This window comes from Caloenas nicobarica, chromosome 18 (assembly GCF_036013445.1).
Source record: "Caloenas nicobarica isolate bCalNic1 chromosome 18, bCalNic1.hap1, whole genome shotgun sequence".
NCBI classification, from domain to species: Eukaryota; Metazoa; Chordata; class Aves; order Columbiformes; family Columbidae; genus Caloenas; species Caloenas nicobarica.
In genome coordinates, this window is record NC_088262.1 from 5,700,467 (window position 1) to 5,724,910 (window position 24,444).

General features: G+C 43.3%; 2 protein-coding genes across 4 annotated transcripts in view; one reads left to right on the top strand and one right to left on the bottom strand.

Annotated features, from left to right (window-relative positions):
• Nucleotides 1-15,243, top strand: part of ABCC3 (ATP binding cassette subfamily C member 3) — a 47,709-nt gene extending 32,466 nt beyond the window's left edge. Inside the window, exons 16-31 of one of the 3 annotated variants that reach the window (XM_065647599.1) lie at nt 1,627-1,753; nt 2,099-2,275; nt 3,095-3,262; nt 4,018-4,201; nt 5,118-5,223; nt 5,924-6,077; nt 7,398-7,605; nt 8,152-8,462; nt 9,192-9,391; nt 9,489-9,615; nt 10,148-10,249; nt 11,278-11,424; nt 12,328-12,486; nt 12,857-13,023; nt 14,040-14,234; nt 14,841-15,243. In XM_065647599.1, coding sequence (XP_065503671.1) covers nt 1,627-1,753; nt 2,099-2,275; nt 3,095-3,262; nt 4,018-4,201; nt 5,118-5,223; nt 5,924-6,077; nt 7,398-7,605; nt 8,152-8,462; nt 9,192-9,391; nt 9,489-9,615; nt 10,148-10,249; nt 11,278-11,424; nt 12,328-12,486; nt 12,857-13,023; nt 14,040-14,234; nt 14,841-14,949 — 2,641 coding nt within the window. In that variant the 3' untranslated portion in view covers nt 14,950-15,243. Of the gene's footprint in view, nt 1-1,610; nt 1,754-2,098; nt 2,276-3,094; nt 3,263-4,017; nt 4,202-5,117; nt 5,224-5,923; nt 6,078-7,397; nt 7,606-8,151; nt 8,463-9,191; nt 9,392-9,488; nt 9,616-10,147; nt 10,250-11,277; nt 11,425-12,327; nt 12,487-12,856; nt 13,024-14,039; nt 14,235-14,840 lie in introns of those variants that run through there. The other 2 variants (XR_010607222.1, XM_065647600.1) reach the window with 2 other exon arrangements.
• Nucleotides 15,244-15,991: 748 nt separating this feature from the next.
• Nucleotides 15,992-23,310, bottom strand: LOC135996081 (ankyrin repeat domain-containing protein 40-like). Its single transcript, XM_065647809.1, has 5 exons — nt 23,049-23,310; nt 21,720-21,868; nt 20,244-20,672; nt 19,183-19,364; nt 15,992-18,138 (listed from the first exon to the last, which is right to left on the bottom strand). The coding sequence occupies exons 1-5, from the start codon at nt 23,225-23,227 to the stop codon at nt 17,998-18,000; spliced, it is 1,080 nt and encodes a 359-aa protein (XP_065503881.1). The 5' UTR covers nt 23,228-23,310; the 3' UTR covers nt 15,992-17,997.
• Between the last annotated feature and the right edge of the window lie 1,134 nt (nt 23,311-24,444).

The following is a 24,444-nucleotide window of genomic DNA, read 5'->3' on the forward strand; positions in this document are numbered from 1 at the left end:
CCCGGTTTCTGGCTCCTGGGAGGTCTATCTGAAAGATGTCTAGTAATATCTGCAGGCTCCCTTCTGGAAAAGGTTGTTCCCACACATCCCATATGTGCATCTCTTCTGCCTTTAAAACTTTGAGCTAATCCTCATGGTATTGAGGCTTTACAGAACAGCGCTGTAAGGCTTTAACCCTGCGGTGGCTAGCGTAAAATAAGTTACCTACTAAAGGATAGAAAGGCTGTGTAAATTTCTTAAATAGACTTTTTTTTTTTTGAACTGAAGCATTGGACAAATCAAATTGATGTGATGGATTATAAAGACAGTTGAGATGTCTTAGTTGGGATTTGCAAACAGTGGTCTGTTCTTTTAAGAGTCTTGTGGCAGACTCATCCCTCTGGATGTACATGGGCCATTTCCAGACTATGGGAGTGCATGTTTTGCACATTTGCCTATTCAAAAGAATACAAACAGAATTTACGCGGAAGCACATACTTCCTTATGTTATGCTTTCTCGTCACATCAAAATCACAGAAACCTGGTAAGTGTTCTTGGATCCTCAGTCCAAGGAGCTCGTGCTGCTGTGCTGAGTATATAATGTGGACAGCTTATGCATGGATAACCTGCAAGCAAGAGGCTTAGAGTTCTAAGGAGCCAGTTTGTTTCAGGCAAACAAACCTGCAGCCAGGTAGACTTCAGTGTTCTGGGGTTTATTTCAGAAAGAAACAGCATCTCCAGCTCAAATTGCTAGCCACCGGGGCCTAAAAAATACCTGGTGGCTTCCTAAAGTAGCAATCAGGCAAAACTCAGCTAGCTAGAGGGAAAGGGTAATGGAAAAAAAAATTGTAGTGCTTTTCAGTTTTCCTGCTTTGAATGTTTTTTGTTTGGTTTTTTTTAAAAAAAAACACCAAGCAACAAACAAACCTCTTGCAGTGTTCAAAACATCAGCTACTCGCTTGGTAAGACTCCACATACATAAGAATTAAAACCCTAGTTCTGCATCAGGATCTGTGCCAACAGAAATGTGGCCTGATTTCATTAGGGAAAGACACTTTGATGGCAAAGAGACTGAGTCCATCAGTCATTTCTATATCAGTTCGCCTTCAAAACCAGGACCTAAAGCACTACCTTTAAGGACATAGTGGGGAAAACAGTAAAGAACTCTAGTTGGGAAAGTTTTGTTTTTCTTGTGTCATTGTTAATCCTATTTACTAGCATTGGAAATATGGTACTAAAGTGGTTTGAACATTTTTCAGGTGGGATATATTCACTCACTGCTTTCATGCAATTGCTCTTGTTTTTAAAATCAAAAAGCAAAAGATTTCTGGAAGATTGCTTGCGTCGTTTGACTTCCTGATGGACTGATAGGGCACAGCTAAGGGTCTTGGAAGGCTTGCTGCCAATCCTACTGATTTAATAACCAACAAGATATTAATAGATTAATGCTGGGTTTCCATTTACTCCTGCAGTGCTGGTTACACTTGATTGTACACAAGAAAGGGAAGGAGAAGACCAGTGACCAGGCTGTGCTTACTATATCCAGGCAGGCTGAGGTCAAGCTGTGTATTTCAGGCCTGGTTTAAAGACCCATAATGTCTTTAGTAAACTAATGTTTAATTAATTTCCAGCCTATTTCCTCCACAGTATAAATCTGTTGGTCCCCAGTGGCGCTTTGGTTGCCGTTGTTGGCCACGTGGGCTGTGGGAAGTCTTCTCTGGTGTCTGCTCTCCTGGGTGAAATGGAAAAGCTGGAAGGAGAAGTGGCTGTGAAGGTTGGTGTTGTTTACGATGCCATTTAACGATGGCGTGGAAATGTGGTGCTTATTCCTGCCATTGCTTATAATGCACATCAGGCTGGAGAGCGAGTTTTGTTTGCTGCTGTGCCAGCTTGTCTGTGTGTTTATTTGAGTTTTGCCCACACCTGTTCAATTGTTTCACATGAAATGACTTTCCTGATTCCATCAACTGTACAACAGCCGTTAGTACACGTGTATGTATAATGTGAATGTGTATCAAAAAGGAGCTATATCTGTGTGCCGCAGATCTTAATCAGAGTTCTAAGCATGAATTGCTTCTTGTTACAAGTCAGAGGTTTCCTTTCTCCCTCCACGTTCTAGGGTTCTGTTGCTTATGTGCCTCAACAAGCCTGGATCCAGAACGCCACGCTGAAAGATAACATTTTGTTTGGCCAAGCTCCTAATGACCAAAAATACCAAAATGTCTTGGAGGCCTGTGCTTTAAAAACTGACCTGGAAGTGCTGCCAGGAGGAGATCAGACTGAGATAGGAGAGAAGGTAATTTTTTTTTAAATTTTTTTTTTTTTTGAGTCGGATATGCTTGGCGATTTGGTTTGATCTTTACAATGGCATCCCTACTACAATCAATACTGAAACGTGGGGCAGTTTTGTGAAAGGCAATTGGACTTAAACTTGTTCCTAACTTGAAGCATGTGTTTCTATTTGGTGCATAATTACGCTTCTAACCCTGGGAGATCAGAGCATCCTCCATTTGCTGTCCAATTGCAAAGGTCCATCTGTCCAGAATACTTAAAAGTCCTTCCTTTTCCCGTAGAGATAAAAAGGGAGGGAACATATGGTGTGCTTCAAGTGAAAAAGTGATATGATCATCCCTTAACACCTCATTTTAATGAGAAACTTTTACATCTGTGATTACCAACAAAGTTTGGTGGTTTTTTTTTCATTTGCCACTAAATTTGAGATGGATATCATGAAGTGGTGTGGATTTGTGTGTAAGATGGGAGATGGGGAAGGTGTTCCAGGTGCCGCAGCCGTGCTTTGGATGTGTGCATTTTACATCCCGGTTGATGGTCTTCCTTTTTATAGTTTTGCGTTTTTAACAGCTCCCTTTAGAAGCTTATTAAGCAAGAGGCTTATTCGGTCTCCAGATTGCTGGGTGAGTGGAAGTTTGGCAGTGAACAAACAGATTTAGAGGCGTTCTGTTCCTGTCTCTGGCTCGGAGTGAGTTATTCTCTTCAGCGTCTCATGTTTCAATTTGGCATCTGTGTGTTCGGCTGGGCGAGAGCCACGAAAAGTCATCGCCGTTGTTGGCAGCGAGTTGCGTGACGTGTTTTGTTCTCTCCTCTTTCCTTCCAGGGCATCAACCTCTCCGGTGGGCAGAGGCAGCGGGTGAGCCTGGCCCGCGCGGTGTACAGCGGCTCTGACATCTACCTGTTGGACGATCCCCTCTCCGCCGTGGACTCGCACGTCGCGAAGCACATCTTCGACAAAGTGATCGGTCCAGACGGGGTGCTTAAAGGAAAAGTAAGCTGGCGTTTAGATCCTCTTGAAGAAATGCGCACAAGCTCAGAAACACGGCTGCGTAACAGGAAAGCTATTTCACCACCGAGGCTTGAGTGCTGAATCATTCCCGAACTTCTGTGTTTAATTGGCGACGGGGACACCTTTCCCCACAGCAGAGACTCTGCACTCAGCTGCTATGTAGGCATGCCCAGAAGTGATGCGATCTACTCAGAATATGTAGAGGCAGAAACCTGGTCTGCCTTTTAAAATCCCTGCTATGAGATCTGCAAAAAACAAGACATTTGCAGAAAATTGTTAAGGTTTCGTCAGCTTAGTATTGCTGCTTGTTACTCAGCGCAGTGAGGAAGTTGTGGCAGTTTACTGGTTTTACTGATTTTTTTACAGAGGTCTTTAGCAGTAGGCAACCAAATTGCAATCTCTCTTCTTCCCCTTCTACTCCTGCTATGATCTTCTCAGACTGTCTCAGAGCTCGAGAGGGAAGGGCTGCAAAGAAAATCAACACAAGGGAAAGGGGGAATGGTAATTCAGTTGGTTTACTTCCTTCTGTGGTTATATCAGCATGTGGTAGGAAGAACAGTGAGTTCATGTGCTTATCTCCAAGCTAACAGGGGCAGTGTATTTCCCCTGGAATTTCACCTTGACGTGATAATTCACTCCCTGTCCCAAAAATGTGGTAGTAGTTGGCTTGCTGAGGAGTTTTAGTCCCCACAGTGACAACTGAGAGATGTGGGGTTTTTCTCTTTTTCCCTGTCCAGACCCGAATTCTGGTGACCCACGGCATCAGCTTCCTGCCTCAGGTAGACCATATAGTTGTCCTGGTAGATGGCAAAATCTCTGAAATGGGATCTTACCAAGAACTTCTGAATCAAAACAAGGACTTCGCAGAATTCCTGCGGAATTATGCACTTGATGACGACATCGAAGAGGACGAGCCAACAAGTACAGTATTCCTTTTTCTTCAAATGTGTCTTTTTTCTGACAACCAGATTATAGATATTTTCTCGGTATAAAGTGTCACTTGCTTCTTCGTGAGAACCTGGTATTTGCCTTTCTGTGCTACCCTGGAAATTATTGACTGTGTCCAGGTCTGTATTATTGATAAATACTTTCACAAATTTCTTTCTAAATTTCATGTGGCTTGTCCTAGAAAAAAAGCAATTCTCGTGTTAGAAATTACTTTAAAGTTATGAATTTATTTTACAGTTAGCAAGGTCAAGCTCAGCAGGAAAATGCGGTAGTCAGGAACGAAGTGGCCCTGCTATCAAAGGGGTAACCCAGAGTCTGTAGTTATATATCATTGGATTTTTCATATAGCACAGTTCAGGCAACATTTTAATCTTGGGTTACTTTTCGGCTTGGTTTTGTTCTGATAAAATGATATGAGATGAAAGCATTTCGGTAAATGTTTCCCGTGTGTGACAGTGTTCCCACGCGCTCTGATTGCAGCGCTGATCCTCTCCAGACAGGCAGAGGGACGCGGGTGACATCTCCCAGCAACAGCAGAGCCTTGCAGCAGATCCTGACGGGACTGCCCCATCCCCAGATCCTGCCCAGAGCACTCCCTATACGTGAATTTAGCTAGAACCAAGTATAACACCATCACATTAGCACTTCTGATGCGCTAGAGGAACGTGATGTAAATGCATTTGGCAGCCAACCTGCCTCACAAGATCTTTGCGGTTGAGTTAGGAGAAGCGATGCACAGAAGGGGTGTAAGCAAAACGATGGGGAGTTTATGCACTAAGATTTTCCTGCTGTGGTATTGTTTTTCGTGACTCTTACTTTGTATAGCCACCTTTTTCTGTGCTTTTTGCCTCCTTCAGCAGACACTCTGAGATGTGATCTTGTCTTGCAGTGCTGGAGGAGGAAGAAGTCCTGCTAGCTGAAGACACCCTCAGCATCCACACGGATCTGGCAGACAACGAACCCGTGACGAATGAGGTCCGCAAACAGTTTCTTAGGTAAATATGAGGTCCTCTTGTGTTTATAGTCCATGTCTGGGGTGAAACGCATCTGAAGGATGTTAGTCACGTACTGCCTCTCAGTCTGGGCTTTAGTTTCCTTAGTTTCCTCTTGTAAATAAATTGGTTTAGTGTCCTTTGGAAAATAAATGTGAGAGAACATGCAGAGATCAAACATCTATCCCTACAATCCTTTTCTTAATCTGAACCGAACCAATTTCTTAAAGCAACTCTCTGATTCTCAGGTAGCCCCACTGTGTATATTTACCCACACAACACCAAACTGCTACCAGTTGTACGATAAATAAACCCTTTGCCTTGCACCTTTCTGTCGGGAATCTTGGAAATCCTTACAAGTTTTCCTAACCGTACCCTTAGATGGTGTCTAGCTACTGTTGATGTGAAAACAGAGAAGCACAGGGGTTGGTTTTGAGATGTCTGGCTTGCAATGAAGCCTCTAATGGCCTTTACCAAAGAGCCCAGGTCCTGGCACAGCCTTTGCTTGGAACGATATTTCTGGCATCACCGAACATCAGTGAACGTTCAGAGGGGTGGCGCAGGCACCCGTAGCTGTGAGTGCGGCTGACGTGGGAACTCAGCAGACGAGCTGGGAATAAATCCAATCTGCTGCATCCCAGTCTTGCCTTAGCACTGCCACAATATGCCCTTTTTCTCCTAATGACTCTCTTGTTTTGACTAGGCAACTCAGTGTAATATCTTCTGAGGGAGGAGAATGTCCCAACAAAATGTCAACGAAACGAAGAGTCTGTGAAAAGAAGCCAGCAGAGCCTCCTCCGCCGAGAAAAAACCCTAACGAGAAACTTATTCAGGCTGAAACCACTGAAACGGGAACGGTATGGTTTGATTCCCCCCTCCCTTTTTCTACATTTATTTTTTCTGTTTCAAAAAATCCTTTTTATTTCTACATTGGATCCAGTTCTGTTAAACGTGTTGTATAAATCACGACTGCAGGCTTTAGGCGTTAATCCGGCGGACAGTGATCATTCAGATTTGGGATTTTGGCAGAGGTTTCCGTGCCTGGCAAGGGCTATGTACTTTGGGGAAAAAAAGAAAAAATAAAAAAAATCCCTTCCAGCTCCTGCCAGTCACCTGGTACCGCGGAGCGCTGAGCTCCATCAGCCCTGCCTGTGCGTTGCTGTTGGTCTTTAAACCGTTTGGCTGGTGCTGGGTCCAGCTGGGTATCTGGTGACCGCAGCAGTGGGTGACACGAGCCAGCTGGCTGGTCTGTCCTGACTCCCATCGCCCCATCGGCAAGAGCGTTTTTTTATTATTAATATGCTCATAAGGGAAAAAAGGGACAGCGCTCTTCCCTGAGCAGGGCCAAGGCATGAAATGGGAACAGGGAAAAGGAGGAGAGAAGGGGAAGAACAGACGACAGCAATACAAAAGTGCAAGAAAGGGACAGAAAGGAGCAGGGGGGTTTTGCTAAGGAAAGCCCCTTCCCTCTGCTTCAGAAGGCTCAATGTGTCCTGTTTATTCTGATGTGCATGGACCATGGCACAGACGTGTAAATAACGGTTTATGTGGATTATTTTAGCTTTCAAAGTCCCTAATCAACAACACTTGTTCTTTTAATTATTCCTTCTTATGCTTTCGTTGAGACTGGATTTTGTCCGGAGTCTCTGTCTCTTTTTGCTTCTCTGCCTTTTCACAGAGAAGAGAGAGAAGCTTTCCTTTGTGCCACAAGCATCACCTCTTTATGTTCCTGTTGGGGTGCACAAGCATTTGGTACTTCTTTTAAGCTGCTGTAATGACACCTGAATGGAGGCATATTCAGCACTTTTCCTCAATAGGCCATTTAAAGTAGTCCTGAGCTGGGTATGCCTGCCAAGTTGCTGCTTTTAGTTGAAAATCTTGGCTTCTGTTCTTGTTACCCATCCTTTGCTGCTATTTAATCAGCCTCTTCTTTTTTTTTTTTTTTCCTTCCCATCTGGCATAGTCTTAAAACCTAAACCCCCACAAAACTAATAACATACAGTTTCTGGAAGTGAAGAAAAAGAGTATTTCAGAGAAGTTCTCTGTGGTATGTTAGAGTTTGGGCAGTTTTGAACTTAGTAGTTCCTCTGCTGAAGAATTTTTTTTTTTTCTCTTCTTCTGTCTAAACTGATCGTGTAAGTTGTACAAACCAGCTTCGGGGTGTGATTTTTTTGCAGGTGAAGCTAACGGTGTTCTGGCAATATGTGAAGGCCGTCAGCCCTGTTATTTCTTTGGTGATATGTTTCCTATATTGCTGTCAAAATGCTGCTGCTATTGGGGCCAACGTGTGGCTCAGTGACTGGACCAACGAGCCGGTGATAAACGGGACTCAGCACAACACAGCCATGCGAATCGGAGTCTACGCTGCCTTGGGCCTCTTGCAAGGTGAGACCAGATAAAATCCTGATGTCTCAATGTTTAGTAAAGAGGAATTAAGTGGGGAAGCCATGGCACCAGTTGCCAATGGCCCAAAATCCACCCCCCCAAAATCCTGTTCTAAGCGAAGGATGTAACAGAACTTGGAGCTACAAAGTCTGAGCTCAACCCAACACTTTTAAATTTGTTGTGAAGCCCTTGGAGGGGGTCGAACGGCTGACACAGAAGCCTGAGAGAGTTAAGTTGGAGAGAAAACCTGAAAACTTAGGTGCAGAAGAGACTGAAGGACGGAGGTGATGTTGTGGCATTAGGGCTTCGTGAAGGCTTGGGGAAAGCAGAGGGAGGATGGTTGTGGTGAAATCCTACGGGCCACGTTCCTGTGCTTAGGCAGCAGCGTCTGCAATGCCATAGTGCTAATGTGCACGGTAAGAGGGGGTGGACAGGGAATATAGTAAAGGAAAACAAGCTTGTAGCACAACAAAGTGCTGAGGGTCAAAGAGCTGGAATCGGGCACATCGTTCTCACTGGTTAACACGTCTCCTCTTCACCCGTTAGGCCTCATAGTGTTCATCAGCTCCTTCACCCTGGCCATGGGAGGAATCACCGCAGCCCGCACGCTCCACGCTGCGCTGCTGGAGAACAAATTTCACACCCCGCAGTCCTTCTACGACACCACCCCGACCGGCCGAATCATCAACCGCTTCTCCAAGGACATCTACGTGATCGACGAAGTAATCCCACCGACCATCCTGATGTTCCTCGGCACATTCTTCACCTCCTTATCGACGATCATTGTAATTATAGCCAGTACTCCGCTCTTCGCTGTGGTTATAGTTCCACTTGCGATTCTGTACTTCTTTGTTCAGGTAACTGGAATCTGACTACCGTTGCAATGACTCTTATTCCATTGCTTGTCTTTCTTTTTAGGAAAAACAACAAGAATTTTGGGGAAAATTGAAATATCTGAAGTAGCTTCATGTTTATGTAAACAAAACATTATTTACTCCTCTCAGAAAAAGAAACGTCCTGTGAGATGTGGTCATGAAATAAACAGGCATAACCTTGTTTTGCTTTTAAGTAATAATGGATAAGCCTGCTGCTAGAGGTAGAGCTGCAGTGCACTTCAGTATATTGAAGTGTGTATATTTGACATACTGGCAAGTTCTTAAAGCAGAGAGGAGTTAAAATGTTGAAAATGCAAAGCACTGATTTCATTGACTTCTGAGCAAAAACGGAGCTTATGTTACAGAACTTAAACAGAGGCCAATAATGGAGGTGCAAATTCATGTTTCATTTTCTTGCAAGATGAGGCTTCTACAAATGGATTCATTTTGTTAGGCTGCATTAACTAAACTTAAAGGGACATAGATAAATTCAACTTACAGTCAATAGAAACTGCAGTTAGCCAATACTCTGTTGTGGAATGAAGCCAAGATAACTTTCTTAAAAATCTTCTTAATTATAGAGAACATTTCGGAGGGTTGAAGTGCATCAGTAGCAATCTCCTTTATAACCTTAACCTAAAAACCCCTTTACTCTTAATTAAAAGAGCAAGTATTTCATGTACCCTTCAATTTTCTCCAAAACAACGGCAGCGATTCTACGTAGCCACCTCCCGCCAGCTGAAGCGCCTGGAGTCTGTGAGCAGATCTCCCATCTACTCGCACTTCTCGGAAACCGTCTCGGGTGCCAGCGTCATCAGAGCCTACAGGAGAGTGAAATCCTTTGTAGACATGAGCGATCAGAAGATAGATGAAAATCAGAAGAGTTACTATCCTGGCATAATATCCAACAGGTAAAAAGGCATAAGGCTTCCCACTTAGAGAATCGTGTGTTTGCATAACTGCTCCAAGCGACATTTACCGCTCTGCTCACATCTGCCTTTCCCTCAGGTGGCTGGGCATTCGAGTCGAGTTTGTGGGGAACTGTATTGTGCTTTTTGCTGCCCTTTTTGCTGTGATTGGTAAAAACAACCTGAATCCTGGCTTGGTGGGACTTTCAGTATCTTATGCATTGCAGGTATGTGTTGTAGCTTTCTGTTCACTGATGGGTTTGTGTTTTTGTAGATGGTATGGATATATCAGCAACAACCTATGTGCTTGTTAAAGCTGAAGTTAATAAGGAAATAAAATGAGTTGCGGGAGATAATCTGTATTCACCCAAGCTGTGGAGAATTTAGCAGATGTAATGGGCTCACTCTTGCCAGAAGCTTTTATATGGCGTGAGTGTGCAGGGTTGCTGTTAGCAATTTTCCGGTGAGACCCATGACTAGAGCAATGGCTTCCAACTGGCTTTTTGGAGATGGCCATTTCTTAAATCACCGTGGGAGGCATATGCTTCTTCACATGAGCACCTGGTTATCTGTAGACTTCTTGGCCCAGTAACTGTATTAATGTCAATGCAAAGGTAATTATTCCATTTGTAATATTAATGTGAATCCAAGTCTTAATAGTGGTGTCTGGTTTTGTTGTTATTATTAATTATTAATTATGTAATTATTATTATCTGTTGTTCCCCTGTGGGTGGTATTTTGTTCTTTGTCTTCTCCAAGGTGACCATGTCTCTGAACTGGATGGTCCGAATGACTTCTGAACTAGAAACCAACATTGTGGCTGTTGAAAGAATAAAAGAGTATTCAGAAACAGAAACCGAGGTCAGCTGCCAATCGTCAAGCACGCTCACCAACAAGCGTGGTGAAATTTTAACGCACACGTTTACATGGTCTTTCTTTAGACTCTTTAGAGACAGTTCCTGCTCCGAGAATGTTATCGTTTAGCCCGAACAAATGTCACACTCTGCACTGTAATTTATGCTGTCGCAGACCCAAACCCTTGCTGCCGTCATGCAGTCTGTGCTTAGCATCTCATTTCCTGCTGCTGTGAGTGGCTGGAGCACAACAGAGATGAGTGTCGCCATCAGAATATTGCTCCCATTGGGTTAGGAGTGTTTGATGCATAGTCCTACCTGCACGGATGGTGCTGTGATCCTGCCAGTGAGCACAGCTGCAGCACGATTATCAGGCTACACACATGTTTTCAACAGTATTTCTATTTAACCAGCTTAATCAGTCCACGTCTCCCACGAGAGAAGAGCACGTCTAGGAACACTGTGTTGCCTAATCCAGGAAAATCATCCCGTCATCTACCTTTGTTGCCAAACACTTTTGAAGGTGGCAGGTGGAGCTGTGCTGGGAAACCTGCTGCTCTGTGGACACCCTGGGTTTTGTTAGCCCTGTGTACACGGTGGGAGACTAAGAATTAGGAAATGGAGGATCTGAGGAGAGCTGCTGCGTACGGTTCTGAAGATCAAGTATTTAATCTGGAAGCTAAAAGGAAGCTGGACAGGCTGCATGATACACGTTATTAATAAAACCCAGAGCCTGAGCTGGCATGAAACAGGCAGTGTTCTATTGAAGTCAATGGAAAAAAATGTTAGTTTATATCCATTGAAGATTTGGCCCTATATGCTCAGACTTTTTTTTCCTGTAAACTTCACAACAAAGACCAAAATGGCTGGATACTTAGGGACCCATGTTTTTGCCCCCGTTATTATTTTTTTAATATGTAATAGAGACTTGATTTATCAGATATATTTCTAGTATCCCACAAATGTTACTGTTTGAATTTGAGTTGTTTTTTTCTTAAACCGATATGAGGCATGTCTGACTTCTGTTTTCCTCAGGCTCCCTGGATCATTGAAGGCAAGAGCCCCCCAGAAGACTGGCCGTCCAAGGGAGAGCTGGAGTTTGTGAATTATTCAGTGAGGTACAGAAAAGGCCTGGACCTAGTGCTGAAGGGTCTAAACCTCCAGGTGCACGGTGGAGAAAAGGTGCGTTCCCAGCTGCTAGAACGTCGCTCTGGGCTTCCGGGGACAGCCGTGGAGCGGAGGACAGGGGCTCCACGCGCTCGTGTCCCACGGGAGCTGGCGTTGCGGGAGCCGGCAGTGCCAGCCCTGCTGGTGCTCTGCTCGGGGCTGGAAGCAGCAGGAACAGTCGCATGGGGCTTGCTGGGCTTCCCAAGGGAGGCTGGCAACAGGCTACAACACGCCGTGTAGGAGGCATCAGCGCAAGTGACAAAAAAAATCAGCAATAGGAGCACTCTTCTGCAAGCGGTGCAGATGGGAGAAAGGAATTCCAGCTTTTTCTGCTCTCTGACTTTCCCCGGGGAAATTTTCGGCATGGAAGGAAATGACATTCTTTGCTTCCTTGTCTTTGTTCAGGGAGATTTGTTTCTTCGTGATTCAACTGAAAGTTCTGGGTTTTGTGTGCTGGTGACAGAACGATTAGCATGAGAAAGTCCTCCACTTAACAGGCTGTTATTAAAAGAGAATTATCCGTATACTAAGCAGACAGGATGACAACCACCTTCTGGAATGGAGACACAAGTGCTTACCATAAAGTCTGAATTGCCCTTTGAAAAGCCTTTATTTCTTGTCCTTGAGTGACTGGACTCCTATCACGGGTACTTCAGCCAGTCACCCAAAGTTATATAGGATGGCTCTAGGCCTATGTACGTATTTATTTGCAATATCAGTCAAATTACAGGAACGGCAATATATACACCACAATGTATGACACGGGTTTCTATGGAAGGATGGTGACATTCCTTCTTAGGTTCAGATCGTGTGTCAAACCTCTTGGAGGAATCTTGGGGGTTGGTTTGGGGTTTGTTTTGTTGGTTTTGTTGTGGTTTTAATGATATGCTTTGTTGTTAAACCTGCAATTTGTTGTAGATTGGAATTGTTGGCAGAACTGGAGCAGGGAAATCCTCCATGACGCTCTGTCTCTTTAGGATCCTGGAAGCTGTAAAAGGGGAAATTAAAATTGATGGTGTGAAAATTTCAGAGATCGGTCTCCATGACCTTCGGTCACGGCTAACAATCATTCCTCAGGTACAGTTTCTGGGTATCTCAAGGGAAGGATCTCTAACAGCTTAGCAAACCATAAAAAATGGTTTATCCACAGAAGAAAATGCTTTGTTACACTCTGGAAATGGTTTCAGAAAAACAAATTATTTTTACTTTAAGTGGTCTTGTTCTGCCACCTTATAGGCTAATGCTGGGTGATAAAACAGGATTTAGAGAAAGAAAACATCTTTACAGTTGGAACTTGAGTTTCAAGTGTGTATAATGTAATGTATTTTCAGAGTGGATAGGATGGGGATGCAATGCAATGGAGGCTTCAAAGCAATAACTAGTATTTTAATGTCTGTCCTTAAAACAGCTAAAGCACTTACCTAATGAAAGTTGGTTTTATATCCAGGATCCTGTCCTCTTTTCTGGAACACTGAGGATGAACCTGGATCCATTTAATAAATATTCCGATGAAGAAATATGGAAAGCTCTTGAACTGTCTCATCTGAAGAGGTTTGTCAGCAGTCAGCCGTCCATGTTGGACTATGAGTGCTCAGAAGGTGGAGAAAATCTTAGGTAAGGAATCCCCAGATTAGAAACACACACCTAGTTTTCATTCAGCCCTAACAGTGGGTAATACTTGAGCAGAAGTTTACACAGTGATCTGTTCTGGCTAAAATGATTTAGCCACCTATTCCTGTTTCAAGAAAACCACTAAGGCTCAAACATTTGCCAGCTCTTCTGCCTCTGCCATGAATGACCTGATGATTCTTTGCTGCTGGGAAGGATTTCTCCCAAACCAAAATCCTGTCTGATTGGTAAAGAAAGGAGTCTCAGGATGGCAAGGTGTGAGGAATAGCCAGTTCCTTAAACGTGGTTTGGTAGGAAGGGAAATGCCATTGTAACATCTGTTAAGTGTTGTGCTGAATGAGGGTCCTCTGCCTGAACTGACGCTTTAGCAACGTTCATTTTCCGTTATTATTTGAAAGACATGAATGAGATGATAAAATGCCATGCTGCAATATGTTGCATTGGCTTCTGAAACTGTGGTGTGGACAGATCACATATGTGATAAATATTCAGCTCCTTCCTCATCCCGCAAAGGCAGAGGCCGTGTCTGGAGTGCTCCTGTGGCACGAGAGGGGCTGTGGGCTGCCCAGATATTTTTGGGATTGGTGGTAGAAAGGACTAACAGCCTCAGACCTTTTTTCTTTTTTTTTTTTTTTTTTAAATTTTCCTTTTTCCCTGTTTCCTTTCTTGAAGTCTGCATATGCCCAGTGTTGTTACACCTCTGTGTGTTTCTGTACCCTCCTGTAATCATTAGTTCCCCGGCTCTTGTCGCAGTGATGGAAGGAGAGCGTTTGGTGGGTCTGTCAGTACTGGATCCAGCCATAAGCAAACACTCACTACAACCAGCTGAGCAATGCTGCAACATGGATTTATTCGCTCTAGGGCTGACGGACTGGGCTGTTTGCTAAATACTACTTTTTTTTTGCTGGGTAACTTTACCTGATGAGTCGTCTGCTCCAGCACAAGTGGTTCTGAGCAGTGGGGGCTCCTTGGTGACAGCCCTGTCCTGTCTTTGTTGGCAGCGTTGGCCAAAGACAACTCGTCTGTCTGGCAAGAGCGCTGCTTCGCAAGACAAGAATCCTGATCCTCGACGAAGCGACAGCAGCTATCGATCTCGAGACGGATGATCTTATCCAGATGACAATTAGGACGCAGTTTGAAGACTGCACGGTGCTGACGATAGCGCACAGGCTGAACACGATTATGGATTACACGAGGTAAGAATCTCTGAATGGCGCGTGGTTTGGTCTGGTTTGCCTCTAGGTAGTCACACTGATGCTCCTGTCAGGTTGTACGTAAGCAATGATGTTTAAGCCATATAATGGTAGAATGTCCAGACCTCGCTTTGCTTCTGTTGGCATAAGAAGCAGGTTCTATATTCGCTAACCAGAGCCCTGCAAGAGATCCGACCCAGTTGCATCAATGGCACTGTCAGCAAGCTTAGGGATCCTTTTTTAGCTAGCAGCTGCTGCAACCGTTTCACTAACATCATGTCATATTGATGACTTTAAAATATATTACTAAGTGAGCTTTTACCTTCTTGGCTTTCTGCAATGTATTTTCAATTCCAGAACTATGACACTTGCCTGCCCTCCCTTATTACCCCTGGGAAACAGTGAGTGTCCTGCACCTTTTAAAATCAAACAGCAGCTCGGGGAGAATGTTTATCATTTGTTGTATTTCAACATGTGAAAATACTTGAGCAAAACAAAAGCAAGGAAAAGATGAGAGCAGCTTGCGTTGTGATAAAAAGGGCTGTTGGGTTTCCTGCAAGGTATTCTCAGATGAATCCCCCACCCGCCACCCTCTTTTGTTTTGCACAGGGTGCTTGTTCTGGACAACGGAACCATCGCTGAATTCGATACACCTGCAAACCTTATAGCATCCAGGGGGATTTTCTACAGTATGGCCAAAGATGCTGGACTAGCATGAAAAGAAGAGCCCTTGGGGGTTTGATTTTTTTTTTTTTTAATTTTTTTTTTTTACATTAGTGACTTGCCACAAAAGTGACTTGTGAATGTACTGTAATTTACAAAACAGTTTTCGTAGTACACTAAACTTGTGATATGTGAACAAAGTATTTCACAATGACAAGGACCAGAAAGTGAATTTTATATTTTTAAATATTTTCTATACACAAACTATTTTATTATATACTTTTTTTCCCAAAGAATGCCAAGCATTTTGCCAAGAAAACATATGTATCACAAAGCAATATGTACTGTATTTGGGTTTAGAATTAGTAAATTATATTAATGGTACAAAATATAACTGGTTTGTGTGTTTTCTGCATAAGGACTCATTGGTTTTGAAGTGGAAAGAAAGGCCCAGTTAAGCAGTGACTCGGCTGAAAAATAGAGAAATGATGTGGTTGTGGTTCCAACCTGTTCCTTTCGGTATTTCCCCCAGGATGGGATGTTGAATGCTGAGGCCTCAGGGCTGTGAGCAACCCCAGGACCTGGGGTATCCCTGGCCAGGGCAACTTCAGCATTATAAAATTCCTCTTCAGCCTAAGAATCGCAAGTAACATGTATTTAAAACTAAACCTACAGATGGCTTAATATAAATCATTAACTACACAATTTCTGCTAATTTAGGAGGCTCCACATAAGCCTGCAGGGACATGATTGGCACAGAAGTGTTATAATTTTGCTATATCTGTCTTATGGATGAAGTCACTATGAGTAAGTCTCCATTTAAGCTGAGCAGACATGTATATAATTTATCTCGTTCAGCACTTAATCACCTGAGATAATATGTGATTTGTATTGCAGAAATAAATATCTACCTTATCATTGATAATAAGCCACCTCAGATAAAGGGAGTACCGTGTTTAAACAGTATTCGCTGCTAGAATCTGATAGAACATCTTTCGCTTCAGTTGTTCACTTCATCCACCAAGCACTCTAGAAACCTATCCGGCAAGAAAACGTCCCTATATTTTTCCATAAGTAAAGTTCAGAAAAACTTTGAGAAGACAAAAATAATCATTTATTAATTATTACAAATGACACTTCTTAAATAGAAACAAGAATCTGCAGCCAAGCATTCATTTGACATTAAGATTTCATACAGCAGAGCACAAAGTAATGAATTATTTATCATACGCAGTAATGTAATGATTATACACCAATCAGACTGTTAGGAGTGTTAACAGTATCTTCTGAGTATAAACTGTGTTAAGGTATAAAAATATTCCTCTGAATGCATAGACAGCAATCAGCATCTGTGCAAGATAACCGGTGTAACAAGGAAGACGTCAACCCAAGAGCTGAGCTTTTCCCCGCTAGGTCTGACTGGGTAAGCCTGGTACATTCCTGGATTTAGGCGGCGTTTGTGCCAGGGAACACAACGGCCAAAGTGCAACACGAGGAACAACAATTTTATTACTGTATTACACAGAAGTTAATACACCACCAGCAATTTGGTATAAAAATAACTATTGCCAGTGACTCAGACCACATTTGACCTCCAGCACTTTGCAGAAAAAGGTATTTTTGTTGTGACCAAATGCTCTACTACAGCCTTAGGAGTGGCACACAGGAAATCTGGGTGTTTGCGTGGACAAAATGAGGCAGATGGGGAGAGGGCTCCCTCTCGTGTGCTGTGATAGTTTGGGTGGCTCCCTGCTCAGCACGCTGCTCATATAAATCCATTTACAGGTTTGCATGCAAGTTACCGCTAACTCGGGCTGTCAGTTCTTAGACAGCGAGACAGTCCAATCCTTTGGTTGCTGCAGTTTCCAAAGAAACTGGGGAGAAGGGAGTGGGAAGACAGAAAAAGTGGGAAATTCAGTCTGGTTCAGTATGTTCTCTTTTCCTGTTGTATCTGGTACTGAAGTTTGTTCACTTAATTTATGCTACGTAATTTTACAGTTTACCAGAACAGAACTCTTTCTCTGTCTTGCTCTGAGTAAATACTAAAATCCTTAAAAATTAGATAAAATCCAGCTCTTTAAATACTTTTCAATTAATTTATTCCAGAATTTCATAGCAAAGTAGTCTAATTCTGAATTTTAAGTCACAGGAAAAGTGGGTTTTTTTCAGTCAGCAACACAGGTAAACACAAGGCATTGGAAAAAAAGAAAACACGTTGCATAGAAATATCAAGATTTAATATCAGCCCAGACAACCCTGGGCATTTCACTGGTTTATTTTTTACACAGGAAACTTTAAAGTTTCAAGATGCAATTTTTCTCAGGAATGTAGCGGTAAAACAAGACTAAAATTACAATTTTTGTGCTTTTAAAAGGGGAAATTAAAGCAGCATTGGCAAAATGTGTTTTCAATACAGTAACAAAAATAGTATTTTCAATTGCACACGTCAATACTATATATTGACAGACAACAATAAAAGGGATTTTGGTTGAGAGCATATTTATGATTTAGATAATTACTATCACTTTTTGTTTTCACCTGAGAAATAGGGAAAAGGGTAAACAGGAATTAAGAAATCACAGGCAATAAGTCACTTGATAGTATTTAAACTAGAGATGGTTTTGTGCTTCTTCCAGAGATTTAAACTCTTCTGTTTTTTTTTCCTTCTAAATAAAATATGACTTAAAATACATGATCTAAAAAGTGAACATTAATGGTAATGGACTTAGTAGAAATATTAAATGGGTTTCACGGCAGGTTCTTTAGCTTGGGTACCTCTGCTATTTTATAGCAAACAAATGATTAGAACAGTTTAAGGTAAGCCTTTCCCTGAGAGCTGTTAACTCTACAGTATTTCAAGATTTTTGTAAGGAAAAGTGTTGCATTAACAGTTTTACCAATACTTCCTTTGCATTAAGCTACTGTCATATCAGATTAATTACTCTTAAATTAACTACAGGCTGTAACTGTGCGTAACATCTTCAGTTTGTTTCCAGGTTAACAAAATAGATCTTTTTTCACATTGTTAGCCCTTACGGATATTGTATTTCAAATGTAGTTTTAAAATGAGAGATGCAAATCTTTTGTTTTATTCTTTAAGCAATTAATATGTCAGTTCAGATGCCTTCTTGTTATAACCACTCCGTTCAGAAAGCGTTGGGACTCTGAAAAGTGAGTGTTTGTCGCTTACTGTTAGAACGAGCTCCAGTTCTTGGAAATCCTGTAGCCTTGCAACATCTTTGTCCTTTAAATAAATACAATAAGTTGTTAGGCGATAAACCATCTGTTCAGTTTTGCAGAGGTAAGTTAAAAAAATAGGCTGAGACTAATAGGCTGAGACTAATACAAGGTATGTCTTAATCTATAGATGTGACCAGTAAACTGGAAAGTGGACATCCTGTTGCATCTTGTATTTATTCTGGGATCCTATTCGCCTACTCACTTCGGCCTATTTTTAGAAGGAATGCAGTACTGACAGTGAGGAATTACACTTGTAAAGATCTACTGCATGCCACTCCCAGCTCCTTTTTTTTCCCTTTGGTAATTCTTAGAAAGTCATGAACTTGATTCCTGCCTCTGCCCAAGTCAGTCCTGCCTGCAGCTGGCTTGGGGTCTGCAGAGAGCAGGGGCAGACGCGCTCACTGCTTGAGTAACAATGAATAAGTAGTCTCATAGTCAGTGAAGATGCACGACAGGGAAGTCTATTAATCGGATCAGCTCCACGACTGACGCCATCAGTGCTCGAGAGGGATTTGAGAGCCAAAGAAAGGTCAGCGGGTCTGTTTGCTGCGCAGGTGAGTGTCACTGAAGCGAACAGCTCGTTAACACTCAGAGACCTGCACTAAGAATAATTCTGAAACACCCGTCTGGTTTTTTGAAAGGGCTGCGTCCAGTCCTCATTGCACTGGGACACTCGGGTGAGAACAGCTGGCGGCAGGTCACAGGGGTGCGGTGCTGCACTCCATTTAGGAATGTAGTAGAGAAATCAGATATGAATTGGGCTCAACACCAAATGTCTGTGAAGGGAAATGATCAAGAAACTTGAGAACCCTTTTACTAAAAAAACCCCAAACAACTACTAAGGGCTGAAAACTCAAGTGAGGGGGGTTTTGTTTGGTTGGGTTTGTTTGTTTTGTTTTGGTGTTGTGGTTTTGTTTTAGTTTCGGGTTGGTTGGTTTGTTTGTTTCAACATGGGCCTATGCAGATGACCAACAAATTATTCCTTTTTAATGGTAACCGAAAAATCTTTTCTATAAGCCACTGCACTTCAAAATTTTAGAGTGCTTACCTTTCTTAACATTGTATTTGGTAATTTTCTGATCTTCTGTACATGTTCAGGGTTAACACCCAGCTCACGGCAACTCACTTGGAGCAGTTCCTTATAGGTCAGTTCTTGTCTGTCCAGCTCAATTTCAATGAAGTCATTTTCTCTAAGATTAGGGTTTTGTATTCTAACTTTAAGCACCAGTTCTATGAGAAATAAAAAGGTATATTAATAGGCAGATGTATAAAGGAATTGGAAAATATACCTCTATACTAACTTCCAAATATTTCTATGTTCTACTGACTTCGTATCATTTGTAACAGTACAAGAACATCTGGACTTGTGTGACCAAAATTTTCATTAGATTGACTTTCATCAACCTATATGAAAAAATCACAAATCTAATCAGTGTGTGTATATGCACATATGAACCTTCGTGTGAATACTCATCTTACTAGATTTAAGCTAAGTTAAAAGCAGAAGGTTATACTGATCATTAATGTCCTCAGCAATCCAAGATTGCTTTTATTGTTTTCTAATTCTTTTGGGCATCAGGCACTACAATTCAAATGGATTCTTTTAACTTCTCGTTGCCAGTTCATGGCATCAGAACAGCTTTTATTTCAAGAACGAAATTCTGAACTGAAATGGAAACTCTAGACTTCTGTCTTTGGGCAGGCAACATTTACCTGCAGAAATGGCAGCTCATGTAGCAGCTCACCTCGGGCTCGGGGCTGCAGACTGAGCCGTGTGAGGGTCTCTCTCGAGCTCACTAGCTGCTTAATCACATTCTTTATTTCAAGGTTGGAGTATGCTATTTAGAGGATTGGATTACCCTGGTGTCTGTATGCTTTTACAGCCTTTGAGACGAAGAGCAAATGTTTTCATCGATATTCTAATAACAGTTCCAGCAGAAACGGGGTATCTACCTCTTTAATTCCCTTCAAATATTTCCTGAATGCTTAAGGATGGGAATGTGAAAATCTGTAGCAGTGCTGTGAATACCCGTTACCTTGATTAGTCTATTTTCACTGCCCAAGGTGACAGAAGTTCTAGGACAAAGTGAGAAGAGACCTTACTGTTACCTTGCATATTAAGTGGAAAAGCTCCTGTGAAGAAAACCGGCTGAAACGCCGGCACAGGCCCCGGGCAGGAGCCGTTCTCCTGCTGCGGTGCAGCCGGATTTGATCCAACGGGCGACGGGGGATTTCGGCACCAGGACACGGAGCCCTGGTAGAGCGGAGCTCTCTGCACGGCAGGTTTGGAGCACGTTGCTGCATCCGGAGCAGCGTGTCCGTGCTGTACTGGTGCAACTGGGCAGGTCTCCACGTCAGGTAGGGAAGAAGAGTTGGTATCTTGTGATTCGAAGTGTGAGATACTCCCGTTGACGGAGGGATCCGGAATGCTGTTGCTCATGGTGTTATAAATGTAAGGGAAAGGTGGGTTAGCCAGGTAATTAGGGATGATTGGCAGATCTGAATCGTTCTTTAAGTCTGGGAGTTCATCATCTTCCACTGTAAAACAAACAAAACAACATTCTCCGAGACTGAGGAAAATAGTAAGTATTGCTATTGCACTGTGGGGTTTCTTTTTTTCTTTATTTTTAAGGGGAGGGAGTGGAGTGTTAAAAGCATCACAGGATAAAAGATGAATCAAAAAGCACTATGCTGGTTTTCTACAGTAAAAAGAACCGTGCTTAGGTGTTGCAATACAGTAAATACAAAAGCAGAGTCTGATTCCAGTAATTCTGGGGGTGCTATTTCCTTCTAAACACTGCAATAGTTTTGTTTTGTTTTAATCCGTAGCCAGCACGTTGCAACATGGTCTCTGGTGGTATAATGCTATCGTCTTCATAATGTATAAGGCAATGAAAAACAAAGGGTAATATGTTGTTCGATATTAAAGCCGGGGATAAAGGGAGAAGAACATGCCGTACTGGGAGAGCTGAAACATTACCAATTCAACAGCTGGGAGACAATAATGAAAACAAACACAGACAAGGGAATACAAAGGGAGGGATGAGGTGGTTAATCGACCACATTTCAAATTACTTATCACCTCTAGAAGCAAAGCTTACTCCGCTCCAATAGTTACAAAACACGATAAAAATGCTCTATCAGTGTCCTCTAATGAGCTGTTTCTCTGGGCTGCTAATTTTCCATTTATTCAACACAGTGTCTAAGCTCCACAGAACACTGGGAAAATTAGGTAGTGCTCATATAAGGGCTTCACACAAATTTGAATTTCTCCTGTTGCTCTTTCGAAAACAGGACGCTGCACCTATCTGTCGCTGGTTTAATCACAGCATGTTTCAAAATACAGTTTTTCTAATTTATCAGTGTTTAGAAAAAGTTTGGCTAGCTGGATGTGCCATTTTTTGGTAACCCTCTTCCCTTAAACTTTCATTTCTTACCAAGTAAACACTCTAGAAATCGAGTCACAGTTACTGCTAAAACCCAAACACGGTCTCTTCTCACGCGGAATAAAGATTGGCACGTACTTGCTTTAAACACCTTTTTACTAAGTCTTTGGGGATCGTATCGCACAGCCAAGACGTTTACCTCCCAACATCTTCCTTATTTCTCTCCTGGACGTTAACTGGGCCGCCCGTTCCCCTTTCCCGGTGAGGATGTCCTTGTCGGCGCCGGCCCGCAGCAGGTAAGCCACCACCGCAGCGTGGTTCCGCTTGCACGCCCAGTGCAAACAAGTCCTGCGCATGGAAAACAGTAACACTGTTTGAAATCCTAAATTACGGCAGATTAACTCTTGCTGCCTATGAGAAGAACAAGACCTAAAGCATGTCTAGCGCAAAAAAGACTTTAATTGCAATCTTCCTTGGAAGTTTATGCTGGTTTTGGAGCCTGCAGTGACACCTGCTGATGTAGTTTTCCCTTGCTCTAATGCTCTGGATACCAAGGAACGACAGTAGTATTTTTGAAGTTCAAGATCTTTTCAATTTGTCACTTATTAGGCTATTAACTTTTCCAGAAAAAAAGCCAAAACAAAACAAAAAACAAACACAAAAAACCCAAAAAAACCAGACAGCTTGTGTATGCTATTCTAAACTCTGAAAGAATAACGTGTACTTAAAATACTTATGTGTGTGTCTATGTATGGATATTTCCCTAGGATGCTATTTTTACTCTTTAATTAATGCTGTCAGCACAATGACTTGCACTTTTTGCAAAGTAAATGATGTTTAAAATCCTGTAAGCATGGTTTGTAAGCACGGTTCGTTGCCCACTCGTGCAAGTGTCTATTACAGAAAAGTCACGGTTTTAGTGTTATTGGGTGGTATCTGAATGAGGTGTCAAAACCAAGGCGTCAACCTCTATCACTGAAACAACCTGCGAGTTCCCTGCTGGAAAAGGAATTTTCAAACCTGATTCAGGAGTTAATAAAAAGTATTTCTGGTTAGACCTGAACACGAGTTGGTGAGTCGAGGTTCGTGTTTTGAGTGCCTGAGCTGTCTTAGGCTGCTAGCATGCCCTTCCTATATATATATATGTTTATACATATATCTAAATATAAAACAACATAGGGTAACCACATAGTGACCTGGAGCAGCAGCAGACACCGGAGGATCCAAGCAGGAGGTGGGTACCGGCGGTTACCGGCTGCATCACCGGCTTTTCCTTTTTGGAATAGACATGTCTACAGAGGGAGGCACTGGGCAGCGCACCGACCTTTTCATTTCGTTCTGAATTCAAACTGATTTTGCATTTCATGCGAAAGAGCGAACCCACGGCAGCGTTTGCGCTGGGAAACCCGAGGGGCGGTCGCCGTCCCAGCGAGGGGCAGCGCTCCCGGGGGGAGCCCCGCGGGGACGGAGCCCGCCCCGGGGTGGGGGGAGCGTTCCCGGGGAGGGGACCCCGCCGGAGGAGCCTTACCAGCCGTTGACTTCGTTCTGGGAGTTGGGGCTGACCCCCAGCTCCACCAGCCGCTGAACCTCCTCCGCGTCCCCCAGCGCCGCCGCCTCCCGCAGCCGCTCCTGCCGCTCCCGCTCGGCGCACGGAGCCGCCATCTCGCCGCGGCCCCCGGCGGCCTCCAGGCCGGGCCGATGTCTCATCTCCCGGGCACCCACCGGCCCCGGGGAGCGAGCGGCGGAGGCAGCGGGGGGGGCTGGTGGCACAGCGGTGTCACCCCCACAGGGGCCCGGGCTGGGGGACTCTATTAGCGGTGACACCCCCGGCCGTGGCACCGGGTTCCGGCTCCGAGCCGGGCCCGGGAGAGGCGGCCCCGGTGACTTACCGGGCGGTGCCGAAGGCACCGGGGAACCATCTGACATAACTGCATAACGCAGAGCGTCTCCTGCCCCGGTATTTATCCTTGCAGGCTCTGGAATTCTGCATCCCGTCTGGGAAATGCTCATCATGTTTGGGCATTCTCAGTGAAATCAATTAATCGCTAAAAAAAAAAACCCACCCCAAACCAATAATAACGAAATCAACATCTGCCTGCAAATCAACTGGAAAGATGACAGGTAATTCCTGTGATTTGCATTGTTTGCTTAGAAAAGCTGGTTTTGGTCGTCGTGGATTCATCCTAAGCCAAGTTATGGGAAAGAGAACAGCTGGTGAAAAAAATCACAACTATAAAAAGTCAGAATAATAATTCCAAACTCCAGCCAGACAGCTAGCCACTTCTATTCCAGTCTGCTCTGTGCAACCATGCTGGCACACAGGGGAACTGTGCAGCAGTTCGGTTCCAGTTTACTTGTTTGCTTTCCCGAGGCACTTGGAGCAATATAACGAAGCTGAAACACAAACCAGTTTTGCCCCCGTTTTCTAAAGCAAACACCCACATCCCATCCCACGCCCGAGCCCCAGACTGGAGCATGTTAACACTGAAAATTCATACAGGTTGTGTCGCGTTGCCAAGAGTTCCAGTGGGTTGTTAAATCATTATATAATTGCAAAGCTTGAAAGAACTTTGTGGCACCTTATAGTGCTGTGTACGGGAGGTATTATGGACAGATTTCTGCAAAAGATGCTCCTGAAGCCCTCGGTGATGCTGAGCAAGGCTGCCATCAGTCCTGTGGGGTTTGCAGGACTGGCACTAGTACAGACATCGAGTTCTTAACGAGATATAATTTAACTAAAAATTCAATTATTTTCACACAGGATGATCAAAATGATTTTGAGAAACTGGGAAATAGCTGAAAATTGGTGTGTGATATTCGCTAAAGGCACAAAGTCACATCTAAAAAGGAAAAAAGGCCAACGACATGAGAAGAAACCAGTTGCAAGATTAAACAGTAAGATTTCTGTTAGATCCGAGGCTTTA

Bases quoted from the DNA above. Each gene is read 5' to 3' on its own strand.
- LOC135996081 (XM_065647809.1), bottom strand. From the start codon at position 23,227: ATGAGACATCGGCCCGGCCTGGAGGCCGCCGGGGGCCGCGGCGAGATG. The intron at 20,673-21,719 runs GTAAACGTCTTG...TTTGTTTTACAG, and splicing joins AATAAGGAAGATGTTGGGAG to TGGAAGATGATGAACTCCCA. The intron at 19,365-20,243 runs GTAACAGTAAGG...TATTTCTCATAG, and splicing joins TTTTCCACTTAATATGCAAG to AACTGGTGCTTAAAGTTAGA.